Genomic DNA, 20,193 nt, shown 5'->3' with positions numbered 1-20,193 from the left:
TTTAATATTTACACTTCAATAATGACATTTTATTATCAAACTAAATTGAGTAATTTTTAGCTAAATGCACGTTATGAACTAAGCATAATGTGAATAATTTTATTAAAATTAAAGACTTCACATTTATGCTAAATTTATAATAATGTAGATTATTGAAAGATTACTCATTTCAGTTTGATGGAAATTTGTCATACTTAAAAAAAAAAAAAAAAATGGATGAAATATTTTTGAGTGTTTGGTGGGCATCTTAAAAACAGCCATTTTGGCAGCCTAGATTAGAAGTCATAAATGTAGCTTTTGAATATAGTCTAGAAAATGTCTATACCAGTGATGTCATGCTGAGAAAAACAATGTTTAATTTAGCCTTTTACTCCAAATACACATGTATCCCATATGATAAATACACTCAAAATCAACAATCAAGAAGACAAATACGGTCAGAAATTAGGAGCTGAGGTGCTGGGGTGATCTTCAGTCATTGTCATAGATACAATCTGTGAAGATATTGTTTTGTGAAGATGGGAATGAATACTATGTATATCTGTTAAATTGTTATTGTCTACTTTTATTTGCTGGATGTTAGATGACATCACACCCACAGTCAAGAGAATTAAAAGATCGTTTTTATGCATTCCATTTTTATCTTCCATTTTAGCCAGTAAAGACACATTTCTCCTGTTACCCTCTATTTATTAAGGTAAGCATACCTTATTTTGAAATTGTATTGTGTGATTTATACAGTAAGACTATGTATTACAAGTGTTAAAAAATTCCTGTTCAATGTTTGCTACTTACCATCTCCAATGTCATCATAGACCTCATCACTGTATAAACAAAATTAAAATAATCATTCTTTGTTCATTATCACACAATGTCAAAATGCTTCACAGAAAACTTATTAAATTAAGGAACTTACTCTGTGTGGATGTTGCTAGCTGAGACATATCCAACTGAAGGTTAAATATTCAATGTTTGAAATGTTATTTTACAATACTTTACACAGGCATTATCTTGCCCTGGTACATAATTGAACAGAATATGATTTCATTTGGAGTTACAAAGAATGTTACTTACATTTGCCCTCCTTGTTCCTACAGATGAATTTGTCAGGGTCAGATTTGTCGATGACATCCACAGGCTCGCCAGCCTGTACAGCCAGATCTTTCCCTCCCCACTTCTTACTGGTCGCAATTGTTGCTTGAAAAAGCACTTGAATCTCACCATCATACTGGTAAAAGTAAATAACAAGCTATTTCCTTATAAATGAATCAGGAAAGCACTACAACTACATTATAGGTCAGCCGGAATTCAGCAGACAACAATCTATTTTTATTGGCCCTTATACCGTTCAAAATGCTGCTTATTGCCTTGTCTTATACGCACCTTAAACTTCTTTCTAAAGTCCTTCTCTTCTTTCTCAAACTTTTTTTGCTTTTTCAGGTCATCATGTGCTTTGGTCACCTTTGATTTAATTTGAGGAAGGCTGAAAAATATAATTATCATCACTATAGACTTAATTAAATGTGCTGATATACATCTTTCATTTTCATTTAATTAACAGTATATTATTTCCTATAACATTAATGACAAAGCACTTATATTAATATCTGTCTACCTGCTAATAGATGGAGCAGAAGGGAGTGTATCAATATCATCATAGATATCACCATCTTGAGAAATGTCTGTGATGTAATGACATTTGAAAAGAATGTAGACAAAGTGGGTTTCACACGTGTAGAGTTAGTTTAGCTCAGCTCAATGTTCATTTGAAGGCATGATGTAAGGCTTAAATGATTGTTTTACCTTTATTTCCTTCAGGTGTAAACTGTGGAGGAGGAGGAATGCTGAAAAAAAAAATGTTGCAAGTAAAAAAATCGAAGAATTTTGAGGGCAACAGCCACTCAACAAATGTGGGAAAATATAATTTACAGTCTTAATTTGGAGTTAATGTATCCATATATTTATCTGAAGCAAAAGCAAAATCAAGGGAGGATGAAATAATTAGTTCATTCTTGGGAAAAGAAGAGAGCAAGAGTGAATCATCTACATCCAATGACTAATAAAATTAGGATTGGAAAAGCAATAAAGGGATAGTTCACCCAAAAATGAAAATTCTCTCATATTTTACTCACCCTCATATGTACCATCCCAGATGTGTATGACTTTCTTTCTTCTGCAGAACACAAACAAAGATTTTTTGAAGAATATCTCAGCTCTGTAGGTCCATACAATGCAAGTGAATGATGACCTTGGTGCTCCAAAAAGCAGATAAAGTCAGCATAAAAAGTAATCCATACGACTCCAGTAGTTTAATCAATGTCTTCTGAAGTGATCTAGTTGGGGGAGAACAGACCAAAATGTAACTCCTTTTTCACTGTACATCTTGCCATTGCAGTCTCTAGGCACGATCAAGATTTCAAGCTCGATTACAATTCCTTGTGCTAGATGGCGCTATTGGAAGTGTAATCAAGCTTGAGATCGTGATCGCCAAGGAGACTGCAGATGTCCAGATTTATGGTGGTCTTTTTAGAGGTTCAAAGGCTTGGTCAACTTTTACTTGCATTGTATGGTCCTACAGAGCTGAGATATTCACATCTGGGATGGGATGAGGGTGAGTAAATGATGATACATTTTTAATTTTTGGGTTAACTATCCCTTTAATAACAGGAAATTCATATATATATATATATATATATATATATACAGTACTGTGCAAACGTTTTAGGCACTTGTGAAAAATATTGCATAGTGAGGATGTCTTCAAAAATAATGACATAAATAGTTTTCATTTATCACTTAATGTCAAACAAAGTCCAGTAAACATAAAAAAAGCTAAATCAATATTCGGTGTGACCACCTTTACCTTTAAAACAGCACCAATTCTCCTATGTACACCTGGACACAGTTTTTCTTGGTTGTTGGCAGATAGGATGTTTCAAGCTTCTTGGAGAATTCACCACAGTTCTTCTATCTATTTAGGCTGTCTCAATTGCTTCTGTCTCGTTATGTAATCTCAGACTGACATGATGTTCAGAGGGGGGCTTTTTGGGGGCCATAACGTGACTGGCTCCCTGTTCTTCTATTCTCATCTTTTCTATTTGCAAAAGTAATGTTTGGGAGTCTAACATTTATATTTCCTATTGACACACTAAAGCTGAAAATATAAATAACCATCTTAAGACAAATGCTTTTGTGAAACATCTTATGTGCCTAAGACTTTTGCACAGTACTATATATATATATATATATATATATATATATATTAAAGAGATATTTTGAAAAGATTTTAAAATAGGTTGGATTGCTTGTGAAAACATTGTCAGGAACTTCAAGCTCGCTTTGTTAGAACAAATGGATGCAATTTTTGATTGGTATGGATTGAAAATGTAGAAAAATAATGTTGTCTGATTTCATCTTACTAATGTAAAAATTACTCATTATTGTGGACTTGGCTTTTTCTCCAGTCAACCGACATTTTGAGAATCTCCAAGAAGTAGCGCGGTTTTGAGATAGACCTGGGATCTGCAGTGCTATGGTTTCAGAGGAACGCAGTATGGGTAAGATAGTTCCATAATAAAAGTGGCCGAACAGCAAACCCAGGAATACAGGCACACATACAGTATATAGACACAGTATGAAAACCTTACTTATTGTTTGTTTGTTTTTTAAGGACTGTGGTTTTATTCGTACCTGACTGGATTGGAATCAGGAATATCGTCATACACATCATCTGGTGGTGGAGGTAAAATCACTATGAACAGCAGAGGGCAGTATTCAAGTATCAGCTCCCAAACATGTATACAGTATCTGACAGGTGTGTTCATGGGCCTCTATGTTTTTGGTTATTAATTAATTAGAAAAAGATTAGTTATATAAAACTTACCCCGCTGACAATTCATATTCCTGAAATATGAATGATATATATAAATTGTCATATAAATGAGAACAGTAGAGTTTTCGTTGTAATTTTAGATAAACTTTCTAGACTACACTAGACTAGACTAGAAAAAAAAACGTTCTCAGTGTCTGTGCAAGATGGCATTTTACTGTGCTATTTATTTGTGAAAATCTGCAGAATTTAGCAAAGTCTATTTAAACACGTTCCTTATGTTTGTAAGTGTGAAGTTCTTACCCATGATCATCCTGAGAACCCACGTCATCATATAACTCTTCACCTCCCAGATTAGGAGGAAGAGACAGGCCTTGATTCTTCAACATGCTAAAGTCTATCTCGACCATTTCCGTTTTAACCAAGCCAACTGCAATATAAAGAAAACTCTCTAATTCAAGGTAATCTCTAATTCTAAGAACATGCTCAGAGCAACAAAAACAGATTCACAGATTCTCACAGATTAAAGAAACAAAATCAGGGGTTGGAAAGGTCATGAAAAACGTCTCCGGTTACACACAAAACCTCGGTTCCCTGAGATGAAGGGAACGAGACACTGCGGTAAACGCTTTTAGGGAATTCCTTCTCCGACAACCTAGTTGAAGCCCTTGTATAATAACGGCAATCTTATGATTGGCAATGGTGTTTGAGCCCCGCCCCTTTAGTCGAACAGTTGGCCTATATAAGCACGTGCACGAACACCATTTCTTCAGAATTTTCTGACTGAAGGACAAGAACACATCGATCGTACCTAGAAACTCTGAAGTAGTTGTGCAGCCAAGTTTCGCAATGTCTCATTCCCTTCATCTCAGGGAACCGATGTTACATGTGTAACCAGAGACGTTCCCTATCGATTCAGTTCACTCGACATTGCGGTAAACACTTTTGGAGTCCCATCACGCCACACTACGTGACGTTATACCCCGAGAGATACACCAGGGTATAAATGCTTGTAAAAGAATATACATATGAGGTCAAGGGCCCACCAGGCGTTGACTTATTACAATCTTATTTCAAGTGTATAGACCCCACATGGTGACAACCAGATGGGAAGTTAATCTTATGCTGGGAATATATATGAGTCATATAATACACACAGTATGAATGTAACCCTTTCATAACCAGAGGCAGGGAGGGAGGTTTATTTTTATTGGAAGTGCTTGTGACTTCTATTGGTAGTAAATTGGATAGCAGCCTACACAGGCAGCTGTATTAAAATTATAACAGGTAGCCTGCCTATAATAAGGAGTTCGGGCTCACCCGTTAGTGTTGAAAAACAAGCTGTCTAGATAGAGAGGACTCGCGAAGCGATGGATGCCACGCCTAGGTTAAGAATCAGAACGTGGTGATTCACTACCTCGGAATGCAAAGCCTTCAAGGCTAAGAGACAGCTAGTATTTCCAGACGACTGAAGTGCTAGGTGCCAAAGGCTAGGCAACCACCGCACAGTGCGCCTCAGCCTAAACACATCCGTGATTACCACATTTTGCCAGAAGACCTTACCCAGCATGATGCTGTTAAAAGGTTGGAGCTGTCCAAGGTGCTAGAGCAGCCAGAGAGCGGTGAGTTATGCCCATGTGCATGCGCCCCTGGCGCCAGGTGTGCCGCCAGCATTGGAGAGGTCTGTAAAAGACCTAACAGTGCGATGGCAGATGCTTTTCGCCAAGTTTGACATTGCCATTTATACAGCCTGGGCCTCAGAGCATTAAATTCCTGTGCTCGCACAACAGAGCCTCTGATCGGTTTAGTAATAGCCCATCATGGAGGTAGTTCAAAATGCACACGCCACTCAGCTTCAACGGAGCGAGCGCTGAATCGAAACACTTTGGGAGTGTGGAGAGCCAAGCAAAGGACTCTGAATTAATAAGCTGTTCATTCAAATGTCAATCTCAAAACAGCCTGAGACGAGGTGCAACTCGTACATGAAAGTACGCGTGTGTCCTTTAGATGTATTGACACAAATCAGCCCGAGGGCAGATGTGCAGCAAGATCTGTTTCTGAGATACTGTTCTGAATGGGCACTTTGCAAGCACATGATTCAAGCGTCTCTGATCTAAAATGGGCCGAAGCCTGCCGTCTCACACCAGAAAGACGGTGTCCACGACTGTGCACAGAGTGTGTGGGTAAAAGAAGCATGATGGGCTTCTTTGAGTGTGTACGCCTCGTGCAGTGCAATGAGCGCTTTTCTCTTATAGGAAAATCCTTTATTTAAACACAACACACCGAAGCAACAGTCTATGTAATATCCCAGTCCCAATGAACTCTGGAGGGGAAGGAGAGAGAAATGAGAATGTTTGTGTGTCTCATGAAGGCATCAGGAGCACTTTTCTCTTTTTTGTAAGAATCATTCTTTATTTTAACATATCACACGGAAACATTTTGTGTAACATCCTGGCAAACTCTGGCAGAGAGTGAACAGCATGTGATGTGTGTGTGTCTCTCGCAACAAGCACTTTGTCTTTTGTGTGAAAACATTGGTTATGTGAACACAACACACAGAAACACATTTATGTATCATCCAAGCGATCTACAGTGGGGAATGAGCAGCGTATCAATGTGTGCCTCTCAATATTTGCGACTAGCACATTTCTGATTTTTCATAAGGTCCTCCTTATGCCTCCAAAACAGCGCCAACCCGCATCTCAGAATAGCATTCTGAGATGATATTTTTCTCACCACAATTGTACAGAGCGGTTATCTGAGTTACCGTAGACTTTGTCAGTTCAAACCAGTCTGGCAATTCTCTGCTGACCTCTCTCATCAGCAAGGCATTTCCGTCCACAGATCTGCCGCTCACCAGCCCATCTGGCACCAACAATCATGCCACAGTCAAAATCACTGAGATTTTCCCCATTCTGATGGTTGATGTGAACATTAACTGAAGCTCCTGACCCGTATCTGAATGATTTTATGCACTGCACTGCTGCCACACGATTGGCTGATTAGCTAGTCGCATGGATGATTGTTGGTACCAGATGGGCTGGTGTGAGTATTTCTGCAACTGCTGATCTCCTGGGATTTTCACACGACAGTCTCTAGAATTTACTCAGAATTGTGCCAAAAACAAAAAACATCCAGTGAGCGGCAGTTCTGTGGACGGAAATGCCTTGTTGATGAGAGAGGTCAACAGAGAATGGCCAGACTGGTTTGAACTGACAAAGTCTATGGTAACTCAGATAACTGCTCTGTACATTTGTGGTGAGAAGAATAGCATCTCAGAATGCTATTCTGAGATGCGGGTTGGCGCTGTTTTGGCGGCATGAGGGGGACCTACACAATATTAGGCAGGTGTTTTTAATGTTGTGGCTGATCGGTGTATAGTAGTATGCCATTGCCAAGGTGTTTATAACTGACACCTCCAGTTTGGCGAAAACTCTCACAAGTCCTTGTTTTTATAACATACTGTCCTCTTGTACACACAGCAGGCACTGTATTAAGCAGCACATACACCTTTCAAATGAACAATTTTTCAGATTACTTTATGTAAAATTCAAGCATCTTTCTATCTTAATTCCACTTCCTCTGCAATAAAAGGAAACAAACATCACGTGATCTGGCATGACTGATGCAGTTTCAGCACACGACGGGAAGCGCAAAGTGTCGGCTTGACGGCTTTCTTTCCAACTCCTCCCCCGACTGCAACCAGCAAATCTCGCTGATCGGTAAAATCGACATGCGGTTCAAGTCGGACACCTATAGTGATGTTTGATTTGTCATTGAATTGTTCTTTTGAGTCAGTTCTTTTTTTGATTAATAGATCGAAACTATTCAGGTTGGTTCAAATGATTCATCAGCAAATCGGACTGAATCAAAGTACTTTTTAAATTTATTTACACATTTCACAGTAATCCTAATTTACTGGAAAAGTCATGGAAAAGTCATTGAAATTAATTGGTCATAAAGGCTAGGAACCCTGAAAAAACACTTGACTCAAGCTTTTTTTTTGCATGCAGGTGTCCCATAAAAAAATCAAAAATAAAATAAGTAGCTGTAAACTTATATGCAAATAACAAAATGTTTCTTTTCTCAGTCAAATTTGGTCAAAGTGGTATGTCTAGTGTTCAGTGACCAGTTATCATCAAAATAGAAGGAAACTGTTCTTGAAAACTGTTCTTAAAAAATAAATAAATCCAGGAGCAGCTGAATATGTACTATACTGAAAACACTTACTAGATCCATCTTGAGTCCTGCCCAGCCATTTACCCTCTGGGTTGTCAGTGATTCTAATGATATCAATAGACTCGCCCTTCTTTATGGAGAGGTCATATTTCCCGCCCTTGCAATCAGCTTTAGCTTTTACCTGATGAATGACTTGCAGGGGTGGTGATAGCTGTGGAAAGGACAAATGGCAAAAATTGTATAATAAAACATGATCTAGAAAAATAACCCCTTAAATGAATTGTAATGGCACAATGGCACGTACAGTAGATGATTAGCTTACTTTAAACTTCTTAATGGCTTCTTTTTCTTTTTTCTCACGCTCTTTCTGACTTTTAATTCCTTGTTCTTTATCTTGCTTTTTCTGAAGTTGACTTGGCTCTGCAATGGACCTGTGGTAAAACTGTCTGTAAGCCATTCATCAGCCAGCAGCATGAACCTCCACCCCCCCAAAACACACACTACAAGCAAACACCGCCACACATGTGAAATGACTCCTTTGGCTGTTGCAGAAACAAGCTGTTTAAAAAATCTCACTGTTAAACACTGTTCAAGATGGCTGAGGTAAACTCTGTACATCATGTGTCAGCCATTTTAAAGTATAAAATTGCTTACCTACTATCATCAAGATCCTCATATATCTCACCATCACTTTCATTTCCCTGTGTAAATAAAAGGTAAAAGATAAAATAGGTAAAAAAAAAAAAAAAAAAGAGTCAGTGTACTGTCCAAGAAGAATACCTGGATGCATTCAATAAGTTTCTTACCTCATTTTTCTGGCCTGTAATGATTGAACAATTTAGATATTTAGAATTAGTTGAGTTGTCTTTATCCATTTGAAGCATTAATAATTGTAAGGTGTTGGCAAAAAAATTACATCCATGCAGTAACATAAATGCAGGCCTACCCCCAAATGACCCTCTCAAGGACTCCACATCGTCGTAATTCTCATCTTGAATTCTGTAGACAAACAACAAGGTTGTAAATTATCTACTTCATTAAAATGTTAAAGTGTCATTACCTGAACACTCAGTTGCAAACAAACAAGAAGCATGGCTTTTCTGTGGTACTCACAAAGGTCCTAAAAGTCGCGGGGGCAGGCTGGGAGGGAAAGGCTGAGTGGGCAGTGGTGGGGCTGCCTGGCTGCTGGGGTGAGAAGCTGGTGGGGGAGGGGGAGCTACATTCTTTGGCCCAGGACCTGCAAGAAAAATTCTCAGTCAGCCAACTGCCAATTATTTTAAAAGTGACAAATTTTGTTTGGCAGCTTTTCAAAAGAAAAAGAAAAATGACAGTGAACATTAACCCACCAAGACAGTGATCCAGTTTTCACTGGTTGTAAAATGTTGACGACCTCAGTGATTATTACTGTATGTGTGTTATAAAATCTCACATGTTTGATCTTACAGTTTTTTTGCACATATTAATACTGAGTCTAAGGTCAATAAACAGAGGCTAATGACATCTAAACTTCCTTTTCAGTATCCAGTAGCTCTGTTTTTAGATTGTACTCTGTAGAAAAACCTGTAGAAATTGAAAGCCTTCTCTAAACTTTTGTTCCCATTTTAAATGAGCTTCCCTGTTTTTTTTTTTTCTTAAGTGAAAAGAGAAACATAATTGAGGAAGTAAGTTAAGCACATGCAGAAAATCTTGAATTTCCAACATGTTGTTATTAAATTTTAAAACCAGATGCAACTGAATGTTTGTATCATAGGAGAGATGGCATTGCTTGCGCCATGTTCTACCAGTTGAGTTACCAATTGCATGCTTGCTAACTGTCTCAGAGAAATGCAGAGCAGTCACAAGTAAAACCACTGAAACAATTGTGGCCCAAATTCTACTCTACAATGCTTGCTTAAGAGCAGTGGCTGTTTGACAAATACTTTGTGGTTTTGATATGACTGCTGAAGTGCTCATTTTTTTTTTTTTTTTTTTGTTACCTGAGATGGTGGCTAAGGTATGGCAAAGATGGTGCCATACAGAAAGCACTTTATCATAATGTTGCCATTTTGACAAAGTATACAAACACGAAGGTGCCATATAGGCAGTACTCACCCTCAGTTGCAGCCTTCGTGCTCTTTTTGAATTTCTCAAGGTTGACTTTGGGCGGTCTGTTTGGTTTTGCAGGGGCACTACCCAGGGCATAACTGTTGGGTAATGGTTTCTTCTTTGGGGCTGAAGGGTCATCATTCACTGTATGTGCAGGGGGTTCAGAAGGTTTTTTTGGAAAGCTGGGTTTTTGAGGGGCTATTGGCTTTGGGACTGTCTCATTTGCACTTTGTACCTTAGCACCCTCTTTCTCTCCTTCTTCAGGTTTGTTGATGCTATTTTTAAAACGGAAACTTGGGGGTTTCGCATTAGATACTGAAGAAGGTCTTGCACAAGGCTCTGCATTGCTCCTTTCCTCTGGCTGCTGCTGTAGCATAGCAGTGAATTTCTTTGGTTTAGGGGCAGATGGTATTTTTGGAGGGGTGGGATTAAGGCGGACACTGTTGTCTTCAGATTTCATGGCTTCTTTGACCCAGGGAGGCTTTCCCATAGGTGACAGTGGCTTTGGACTTGTGCCCTTTGAATCATTTGCCATGCTGCTTAAAGGTGGCTTCTGTAGTGGTACCTTTGGAAAGGGGACCTTTGGCTCAGAGTCCTGGGAAGAGTATAGTGGTTTAGGTTTGACAGGAACTTTAAAGTTGACTTTATTATTCTCTTGTGCATTTTCAAACCTACTCGCAAGAGCTTTAGGCTTTGGTGGGTCATGCATATCTGGAGCACTTTTTGCTGTGTTAACTGTACTTTTTAAAAAGTTAGGTTTTGATGCAGTTGAGGTAGTAGTAGCTCCACCAGAGAGGCTAGTTTCAAGTGCAGGCTTCTTAGTGGGCACTGATGGGCCTGAAGATAAGGTGGGATGGATGGCTGCTTTTGGACGAACCCGTGGACACGCTTCCATAGATGAACCTCCAGTTTGGAAACGAGCCATAATCGCTTTTACGTCTGATTTGTTGTCCTGCAAGGAAAGATCGAAAGCCAAAGATTGAGGAACAGACACAAACTAACAAGAACTTTAATGGACTTCCACATGACTCACGCCAGCACTTTCAAATACATAGCGCTCTGTGGAGTGATGAGTCAGTTTCGGCACTACCCCCGGAACCACTTCTGTCAAGCGTTATAATGGGGTGCTCAAAGTTGACCTTTCGAAGTGTCAGCAAATGATTACTGGACAATTCAGATGGCGTAACAATACATGGGCAGTGTCAACGCTAAAATCAAAACAAGACGTTCTCAATCAGCTGGAGATCAAAGTGTCTCTTGATGTTGCCGTTGAGTGGTGCATTGATTCGGATACGGGTCAGGAGATTCAGTTAATGTTCACATCAAGCATCAGAATGGGGAAAAAATGTGATCTCCGTGATTTCAACCATGGCATGATTGTTGGTGCCAGACGGGCTGGTTTGAGTATTTCTGTAACTGCTGATTTCCTGGGATTTTCACGCACAACAGTCTCTAGAGTTTACTCAGAATTTTGCCAAAAACAAAAAATATCCAGTGGGTGGCAGTTCTGCGGATGGAAATGCCTTGTTGATGAGAGAGGTCAACAGAGAATGGCCAGACTGGTTTGAGCTGACAGAAAAACTATGGTAACTCAGATAACCACTCTGAACAATTGTAGTGAGCAGAATATCATCTCAGTATGCACAACACATTAAACCTTGAGGCAGATGGGCTACAACAGCAGAAGACCACTTCGGGCACTTTATTAGGACCATAGTTTTGCTAATAAAGTGCTCAGTGAGTGTATGCACAATACCAATTTAAAAATATTGCTTGATGTAACTTCCCCTCAGTTATGACAGTTTTCAAGAATAATGCAGATCGATGAGCACCGCCATGAGTGATCGTGTGATGTGCGCTATTGACATACTGTAGACGCATACACAGCTCTATGTGAATCAGATGTGCTGTGCTTCCCCCACTGGGTCTCATAGGTTATGTGGTTTGACCAAAACAGTTCTGTACCATGCTTTTTTTGGGCCACTCAAGTAAGTGGAACAGCTCAGTTCAGTTGGTTATCACAGTTTAGTCAAACTCTTTTAGTATTTAGCTTTCCATAGACCTACTGCTCATAACTAAGACAGATTATGGAAAAGAATAAGTGAAAGGGGTAATTTGGCATGCAAATTACTTAAATTAAAGACTTTAATACAAATGTGTCTTTTATCTTTCATTGGCATACTTGCCCAGGGTTGTCAACCCCTAGTAGTATAAGGAAAAGGAAACTCATTCTTTATAAACTCAAATGTAACAGCATAAACTGTCCACATTTTTCTTTAAAATACAATCAAATGTAAAATAAATAATCAAAGCTACATAGAATATTGAAACTCAAAGCTTTAACTTTCAAAATCTAAATTAAGTGTGTATTATATATATATATATATATAAATTGTTATGGTAAAGCATTAGTGAGGTATGTTTTTACAGATTTGTATAATTATAATCTTAGAATAATTATCTTATTTATACCTGCATAATTGTTTTGTGCTGGACTGCCTGTAACAGTATTTCATACAACAAAAAGCTCTTAGTTGTTCTACATCTACATCTTATACAGTTTATCTGTGTATAAAAAATGTATACTCTGTTTAAATGTACCAACTGCTGCCTGCTGAGATTCAATCTACAGAGACACTGCACAACTCATTCAAACACCAGATATATTTTTTTGACATCTAACGTAAATCACACAGTACAGGATAAAAACCACTATAAAAGCCAGCTTTACCTCTGACTCTGGATCTTCACTACATTTTAGCACTGCTGATTTTTCCATGAGAGCCATTGCTTTCAACTGCACTGAACCTGAGACCTGTCTGTGATCATACAGGAACTGAGAGAGTTTATCATACCAAATTAGCAGGAAGTCACTTCGCTCACTACTTATCAGATACAGACGAATACATTGAAAACATTTTGATCCAACTATACTTGTATAATATGTGATAGATGCATAAAAATCACAACAAAATGCACTTACAAGCACTATAATCACTTTAGGTAAATATTATTTTAACATAGCTGTAGCTGTTAAAGTCATTTTGTGAATTGGCCCTCATTCAAATTTCACCAAAATTGGATGCAAATGCCTTTATGGAATAAAGCTATCTATGTGTCCATAATGTTGCACCCAAATGTTTCACCAGACTTTTTCTAAATTCTCCCATTTTTTCTTACAGAGGCACAATACTCAGGACCTGTGTTAGCATGTCTAGGGATACAAAGGTACCTGAGAGGCTCTGGGAGATATGTGTGACACACCCTTGGTAACATGTTTAAATGAGGACAGACCTCTCACCAGGAAGAGCTGATAAGGACAGGCATTTTAATATGACTGGTTTGACCCAGAGGTACACACTGTGCTGTTGACTTACTGAGCGACTTTCAGCAGGAAAAAGAGAAACTGTTAGACACAGGAACTGACATTGGTCAACCAATTACAATATCAGTATGCTCTTGACAAACAACAGCGATGTAGACATTTCCCATAAGTGGAAGTCTCTTTAAATGATGTACACTGGTCCTTTAGTATTTGGACACTTAAGCCACACTTAAAAAATTTATGTATACCATTACATTAGGAATCAAAATGTCAAAAATATGGCAAGCATACTTTTCAAGCAAAAGATTTTACAAAATTAAATTTATTTAACAAAATAAGGGTTCTAAGTTATAAAACAATGCATACTGTTACAGACAAAAAGCATTTGGATTAAAGGTGTAGTCACAATAGACTTTGTGTTCCATTCACTTCCATTCATAAGAATGCAAATGTGGGACAGCGGGAATGCATGGAAAAACAAGCATATGCATAAAAGTTTTGTTGTTTACAGCCAGAGGTGGACAGCAACGAAATACATTTACTTGAGTACTGTACTTAAGTACACTTTTTGAGTATCTGTACTTTACTTGAGTATTATTTTTTCTGGAAACTTGTGACTTTAACTTCACTACATTTTAAAGACAAATATCGTACTTTTCACTCCACTACATTTCTATTAATATCCTCGAGTAGAAAGTCGTTACTATGTAGCAGCTTTGAAAATTAGTGGATGATATTTTTTCTTCTCTAAAACGTGATTGGTTTTTTGCAGGTGACAGACAGCCTATCAATAATTACTCTTGTAGGGTCACGTGTCGTGAAGTTCAATGATTTCCCAGCATTTTTTGAACACTGATCAGTTGGCAAAATGGAAGACGGCAGTTCCTCGGCGCAGTGCTAAGCCATACTTAGAAAATATGTTCCAGTTTTCTGAAAATGTTAAAGATTCGTTTCGTTTTAAATGTTTGCTTTGTTTGCCTAAAACGAACCATATCACAGCCTTCAAAAACTTGCTGTCCAACCTGCGGAAGCATATTGAAGTATGTAAACTTTTAATTTCTTGTGAAAGCTTGAAATTATCTGTGCTTTAGAGCTTTAGATTTTCAGTATGAAGTATGGTCGGTCAAATAATTTTTTATGGATTTGCCCTCCTAGTTGCCATAGCCTTGTGGATACACCGCTAACGCATGGGTAAGTTTCGACAATGACGTTAGTTAGCATGCAAAAGTGTGAATTCAAATGTAAATGAGCTTAAGAGATAAGTAAGTTAATATCTTGTAACTTTTATAGTTTTTTTTTATTTATTTTTTTACCTTGCATAATTACTATAGTTATGTGTAGAGCTGCACGATTAAATCATAAAAAGATCACGATTTTGATTCAAACACCCACACGATCGCTTTCCAAAATGATAATGATTCGCCTGTCTTTTAAACCTTTGACAAAAATCATATCGGAACATTCAGATCTGCGTTGGTGCTGCCGCTGAGCCAGAGAGAGCAGTTATCATGTTCTGCCACAGCTGTGTGAGAACACTTCCATACTGCTTTTGTGGGGGTGATTAGGAGTGTTAAATAAAAAAATGAAGATGATTATGTCTTTTTTGTCAATTCAGTTGTTTTATTTCTATAGGTATTGTAACATTCTAAAAGCTCTTTATTCCACAGATACTACAAGCTAGTCAGTGTAATCAGTAGGTTGCTTCAGAGGCATAAGGTATTGTATTACATACAACAATGCAACAATAATAAAACAATGCGTTGACATAAAAAAGGAAATTTACTTTTGATACTTAAGTACTTTTAAAACCAAGTAATTCTGTACTTTTACTTAAGTAAAAATCTGTCTTTACAACTTTCACTTGTAATGGAGTAATATTTGACCAGTAGTATCTGTACTTTCACTCAAGTAATGGAGTTGTGTACTTTGTCCACCTCTGTTTGCAACGTACCAAAGTTCAAGTTTGGTGAACTCTGACCTGCAAATTCACATTGTTTGTTTGCAGATGCCACTTGGATTTATATTTTGTTATCTAATGCAATGAAATTCATACACTTTAAGTGTTGCTTAACCTCATGCTTAACCTCATGAGACCTCATGACAACATGTTTGATTTGTAACTAGTAGCCCCAAGAAACATGCAAAATATGTATTATTTATTATAAATAAATAAAATAAACATATACATATGTGTGTATATATATATATATATATATATATATATATATATATGGACAGTGGGACTAATTTGTGAATGTTTGAATAATACCAAGCAAAGCCAGATATTTTTAATCAAATTGTTTATTATGTTTCCAGGAGTGTTCCAGGAGAAATTTGCATAAATAATTCTGAATCAAGTAATGGTCAGCATCATCCAATCACTGCCAACCATGTTAAAATAAAAATTTGCATTAAAAATTCTGAATCTATGCACTGATTACCATTGTCCCATGTCTGCCAAACATGTTGAGTGGTCCAAACATCATCTGCAGCCTGAAGCTGAACTTTTGACCGGATGTTAGAAGTGAATGCACTTGGCTACACAGGAAAGCTATAGGATGCACCTTTGCTCCCTAATTAGGCAATGACTTAAACTCCATTGTGCTGTCTGTCTGCACTAGTCTCAGAACAGTTTGAAATGCAAGTTATTTTCATCCTAACTCACCCAGCCTCAGGGGGCTTTCACACTGGCAGTTTATTCTGAAACAGAGCACGGTTTGCATGAAAAGTTTTGTAATTTGAAAGCAGTTTTGTGGTCCGGGGAGCGCACCGTGGTACTGAGCGCGAGACTACCTATATAGGAGGTGGTCTGAGCTCGGTTGCAATGGAACTGTGGCACGGTTCGCATAAGTGAGAAGGCAACCTGTGCTGGGGTCCGCACTTGTTCAGGAAATGAAATAACTTGCGCATGTGTTTTTGCTGATTTAAGCATGATGACATCATCAACTGAACAAAAACAAACACACACTTGCACCATGAGTGGCAGGGGAACATTGTGTGACACAGAAGAGGTGGGGTGCCTTTATACTGTATGCGTGCAACCAGCTGTGTCCTCAAAAATACCGCTTGTAAGCATCAGTTATTGTCGCCTACTCTTGGACATGTAGAACTGCTGAAATACGTATGTGACGCACAGAGGTGCAAGTGTCGTTCACTCTGGTGTGCATAATGACACCAAATTAATAGAAAATGCACAAATATAGTGGCCTGGGTTGTGTTCTCCATAATGTGCATGTTTATGATGACGCAAGTTGATGACTGAAAAGCACCGGGGTTCGACAGAATCATACATGAGTCTGAAACCGGAGCATCACTGTGGGGGGCGCCAGGAATAATTGTGCTCCGATTCGGAATGCAGCAAAGGTTCCCAGAGTGAAAACCACCTGAAAGCAACATTTTCCAACTTTTGGATGCATCCATTGATTCTCATTGTGATAATGCACAGTGAATATAGGATATTTGGGGAAAAAAATTGCCTAAAGTCTACGTACGTGGTCATTGTGTTTAAGAGCCTGCCGTTTCGTGATAAATGATTGATATTTTTTAAATGTTCTATCCATTGAAACTAGAGACTACTCTTTTGACTGAAACAGGTTTTAATGTAAATTAATGAGGTTTCTTACCAGATGTAGTTTTGTTGCCGTTTTTCCCAAAGACAAACTGAGATCAGTGCCATGTTGTTTTGTCACAAGTTTAACCCTTTAATGACAGCCTAGAGTCTCCTGAACTGAGATCAATCCTTTTAAATTAAATTAAATTAAAGAGTAATGCCCATGCATGTGGACACGGGATCTCAGGAGGTTAAAGGGATAGTTTAATGGAAAATGACAATTCTGTCATCATTTATTCACCCTCATGTCATTCTGTAACTGTTTGATTTTCTTTCTTTCATGTCACACAAAAGTAGATGTTAGGCAAAATGTTCTGCCCTGGACCTTTGATTTTTCCTCTTTGGGGTAGTTTTTGTTTGTTTTGTTTATTTTTTGAGTGTTAAATAAAAGCCCAATCTTCTGACTTTCTACGAGTCCTCGCCCTCCCTTCTACCGATCCTGACAGGAAATGTGTCATGTTTTGCTCTCCCCATGCTAAATTTAATCTTATTTTTTTTCCTCTGCATTCAAAATAAGTTGGTATGAAAAACAGAATCAATTTCTTTTTTTTTTCTTTTCTTTTTTTTTACAGTATGCTGTTCCTAAGTTCCCACTTTCCCATAACAACAGCTACAGTATGTACAAGTTCCAGACATGCAAAATAGACATTTCCATTTTTAGAGGGGTGATTGGCGCAGTCTATGTTTTGAATATGGGACCTGGTGTTTGCTAACATGTGTTTAACAAAAAAACATCTGATTGAATGTATTTCTGAAACAGTTGAGAACTTCATATGGCCATGAAAAGTTTAATTGGGAGATCCCACAGTGTGACCTGTGATGCAATCTGAAACAGGTGTTCTAGTTTCACTTTGGTAATGTGGGATTATTGAGTATAAACAGAAAGGATTGCTGTGACCAAATAGCAGAAACAGATATACATTTAATTTTGTCTGTTGCACACTATGTCAGAAAAATCCAGGAGAAATTCAAATGTGTGATGCTGTTCAGAAGAAGAGGAACTAAGTTGTGTTTGCGAAGCAAAAACTGGCCTAAAATTAGAACATTTAGAAATGTCAAAACACAAGAAATGTTTAGACATTTTTTAAATGTACTGAAAATAAACAGAAAGATGCTGTGATTTCATTGAGGTTTGTTTGTTAAATATATTTTCCTTTAATGTTTGTGCAAACAAAGCCTGTCTATGATAACTGAAATTGTTCTGGTTATACATGATCAATAGAAATATTTTAGGTAATAAGTATAAGCTGATAAGAGTTAATAAGTAAACAAACAGTGTCAGAGAAAGGTAATTAACCAAGAAAATGCTCTTCAGTGTCGCACAAAGAAACTCCTGCATCACAGTACCACATTTCTAAAACCTATGAATCAATTTCACTGTACATGGGTCAAGACTGACCATTTCCACTGATGCTTAACTTGCTTAAGGTTGTACACTGGATATTACTAAGTGACAATTTAGAGACGAAAACAGAAAGATAGCACTCACCATGGTGAATGAGCCAAAAATGTTCTTTGCCAGATCCTATGAGGACCGATAGCTCACAACTCCACAAGTTAATGTGTTTCTTTTTGCATCAGTTTATTTGTGACTGTAAAAGCCTGCCCACCCCTGGCTACTTCCCCTATCTGCTGACATACTGGTGCACTGTCATCACAGGAAGCCCTATCTCTGTCCTCATCAAATCTATTTGCCTATCCCATATTGCACAACTGTTCTTTTCATATTCGCATATGCTTCCCTGCTCTGCATGATCTTATACAATAAAAACATTCAATCTCCTTACACCTTAGATTCCTGAAGTTTTCCATTGATTCTTCGAGAATACACGGCCATAAAGGTTCAGATTCCAAATGATTTTACATTTATTAATTTAGCAGACACTTTTATCCAATTTCATATGAGGAATGCAGCAAAAGTGATACCTCCAATGAAGAAAGAAGACAGTTAGTGCATTAGTAGGATTAGGCCAAGTGCTCATGGAAGAGATGCGTCTTTATATGTTTCTTAACCTTTAAGGTCTGAAGGTGTTTTTTTTTCAGTGGCATACCCAAAATAAAAGGCTTATAACTCTACAAAAAAAAAAAAAAAAAAACAACAAAAACAAAGAGGGCCAATTGTTTGGTATAATTCTAAACAAAACTTTTCAAAATGTTTAATGATATAGATTATGATAAATTATGAGACTTTCAACCTAAGAACATGCTGAAAAATCACAAAATAACTTGAGCCAAAAATTTATTTCTTTCTTATTTTTCTGATTTGACATTATTTATTTCAGGGTGTAAATAAGGTAGCTCAGAAAAACTGCTTTTGTTTTGTTCACAATCATGCCATCTGTAACTAAATAAAATTTTGTGTTTTTACTACAAAGCATAAAAAGTTATAGCATTACAAATATAATTTATCATAGTGTCCAAAAACATCTCCAACTGTCCAAAAGCCTCTCCCAAACAATAAAACAAAATAATTGTACATAAGAACTAATTACACATGCAAATACAACTATTTCTAAAGGTATGCTCTCTCTCCAAAGCATGCAGACATGAGTAACGAGATCTCCTTCAGTTCCATTCTGTGTCATTTGAGCCATCAAGTCTGTGTCATGTACTTGGTGCCATCTCCTGGTGGCCATATGTAATTAGAATGAATGATCCTCTCTGCCCATATTTGGAGGACTTCCACCTCTGGTGGCAGCAGTCTGAATCTGAAAACGATTGGTTTAGCATTCCATGATACTAGACAATGTACTACATAATTTCTGAAGAAGTCATCTGATCCAGCAAAGCTAATGAGTTTTCTAGCCGTGTACAGTATGTGATATTTTATATTCTGTTTAGTTATAAGCAAAAACACGGCTTACTTTTAACATGTATGTTAAAGACATGTTCTTAGCTATTACTCGCTATATTTTTGTCTGTGAGTGAAACAAATGGGCTAATTGTATTCTACTAGCTATCCAACGACATATGACACATGACTATTTTATCAGTTTGATGTTTTACCGATCACAATAATATGTACAATGCAAAATTATTACTAAATTATCAAAATAGAACACTTCTGACTGGTCTGCAAATTTCAAAGCACTTGATCAGTTCAGTTTGATTAAAATGCCTACATGCATTGTAAAGTACAGCTTCTAAGCTTTAAAACATTACCTA

General features: G+C 37.6%; 1 protein-coding gene across 7 annotated transcripts; it reads right to left on the bottom strand.

Annotated features, from left to right (window-relative positions):
• Positions 1-183: 183 nt before the first annotated feature.
• Positions 184-18,655, bottom strand: LOC127428873 (FYN-binding protein 1-like). Of its 7 annotated transcripts, none has more exons than XM_051677530.1 (19): positions 18,518-18,655; positions 10,100-11,045; positions 9,122-9,245; positions 8,955-9,007; positions 8,815-8,828; positions 8,663-8,709; positions 8,331-8,439; positions 8,060-8,219; positions 4,133-4,259; positions 3,884-3,903; positions 3,691-3,751; positions 3,435-3,530; positions 1,804-1,844; positions 1,616-1,682; positions 1,384-1,483; positions 1,075-1,228; positions 917-950; positions 796-824; positions 184-494 (listed from the first exon to the last, which is right to left on the bottom strand). In XM_051677530.1, the coding sequence occupies exons 1-19, from the start codon at positions 18,518-18,520 to the stop codon at positions 472-474; spliced, it is 2,208 nt and encodes a 735-aa protein (XP_051533490.1). In that variant the 5' UTR covers positions 18,521-18,655; the 3' UTR covers positions 184-471. The 7 variants fall into 7 exon arrangements, 4 of the variants coding, with proteins under 4 accessions (XP_051533490.1, XP_051533489.1, XP_051533492.1 ...); XM_051677529.1 differs by lacking the exon at positions 18,518-18,655 and adding an exon at positions 12,825-12,896; XM_051677532.1 differs by lacking the exon at positions 18,518-18,655 and having other exon boundaries at positions 10,100-10,688; positions 10,769-10,941.
• Between the last annotated feature and the right edge of the window lie 1,538 nt (positions 18,656-20,193).

Source organism: Myxocyprinus asiaticus, chromosome 38 (genome assembly GCF_019703515.2).
Source record: "Myxocyprinus asiaticus isolate MX2 ecotype Aquarium Trade chromosome 38, UBuf_Myxa_2, whole genome shotgun sequence".
Lineage (NCBI taxonomy): Eukaryota > Metazoa > Chordata > Actinopteri > Cypriniformes > Catostomidae > Myxocyprinus > Myxocyprinus asiaticus.
The sequence above is the reverse complement of the archived record's forward strand: the minus strand, read 5'-3'. Positions and strand labels throughout refer to the sequence as shown.

What these genes read in the sequence shown, in the direction of transcription:
- LOC127428873 (XM_051677529.1), bottom strand. Translation starts at nt 12,881, where the DNA reads ATGGCTCTCATGGAAAAATCAGCAGTGCTAAAATGTAGTGAAGATCCA. An exon ending in AGCCAAGTCCACAATAATGA is followed by an intron (nt 1,845 to 3,434) that starts GTAATTTTTACA and finishes TTTTTTTTTCAG; the next exon opens with CATTCCTCCTCCTCCACAGT. An exon ending in ACTTTAGAAAGAAGTTTAAG is followed by an intron (nt 1,229 to 1,383) that starts GTGCGTATAAGA and finishes TACTTTTACCAG; the next exon opens with TATGATGGTGAGATTCAAGT.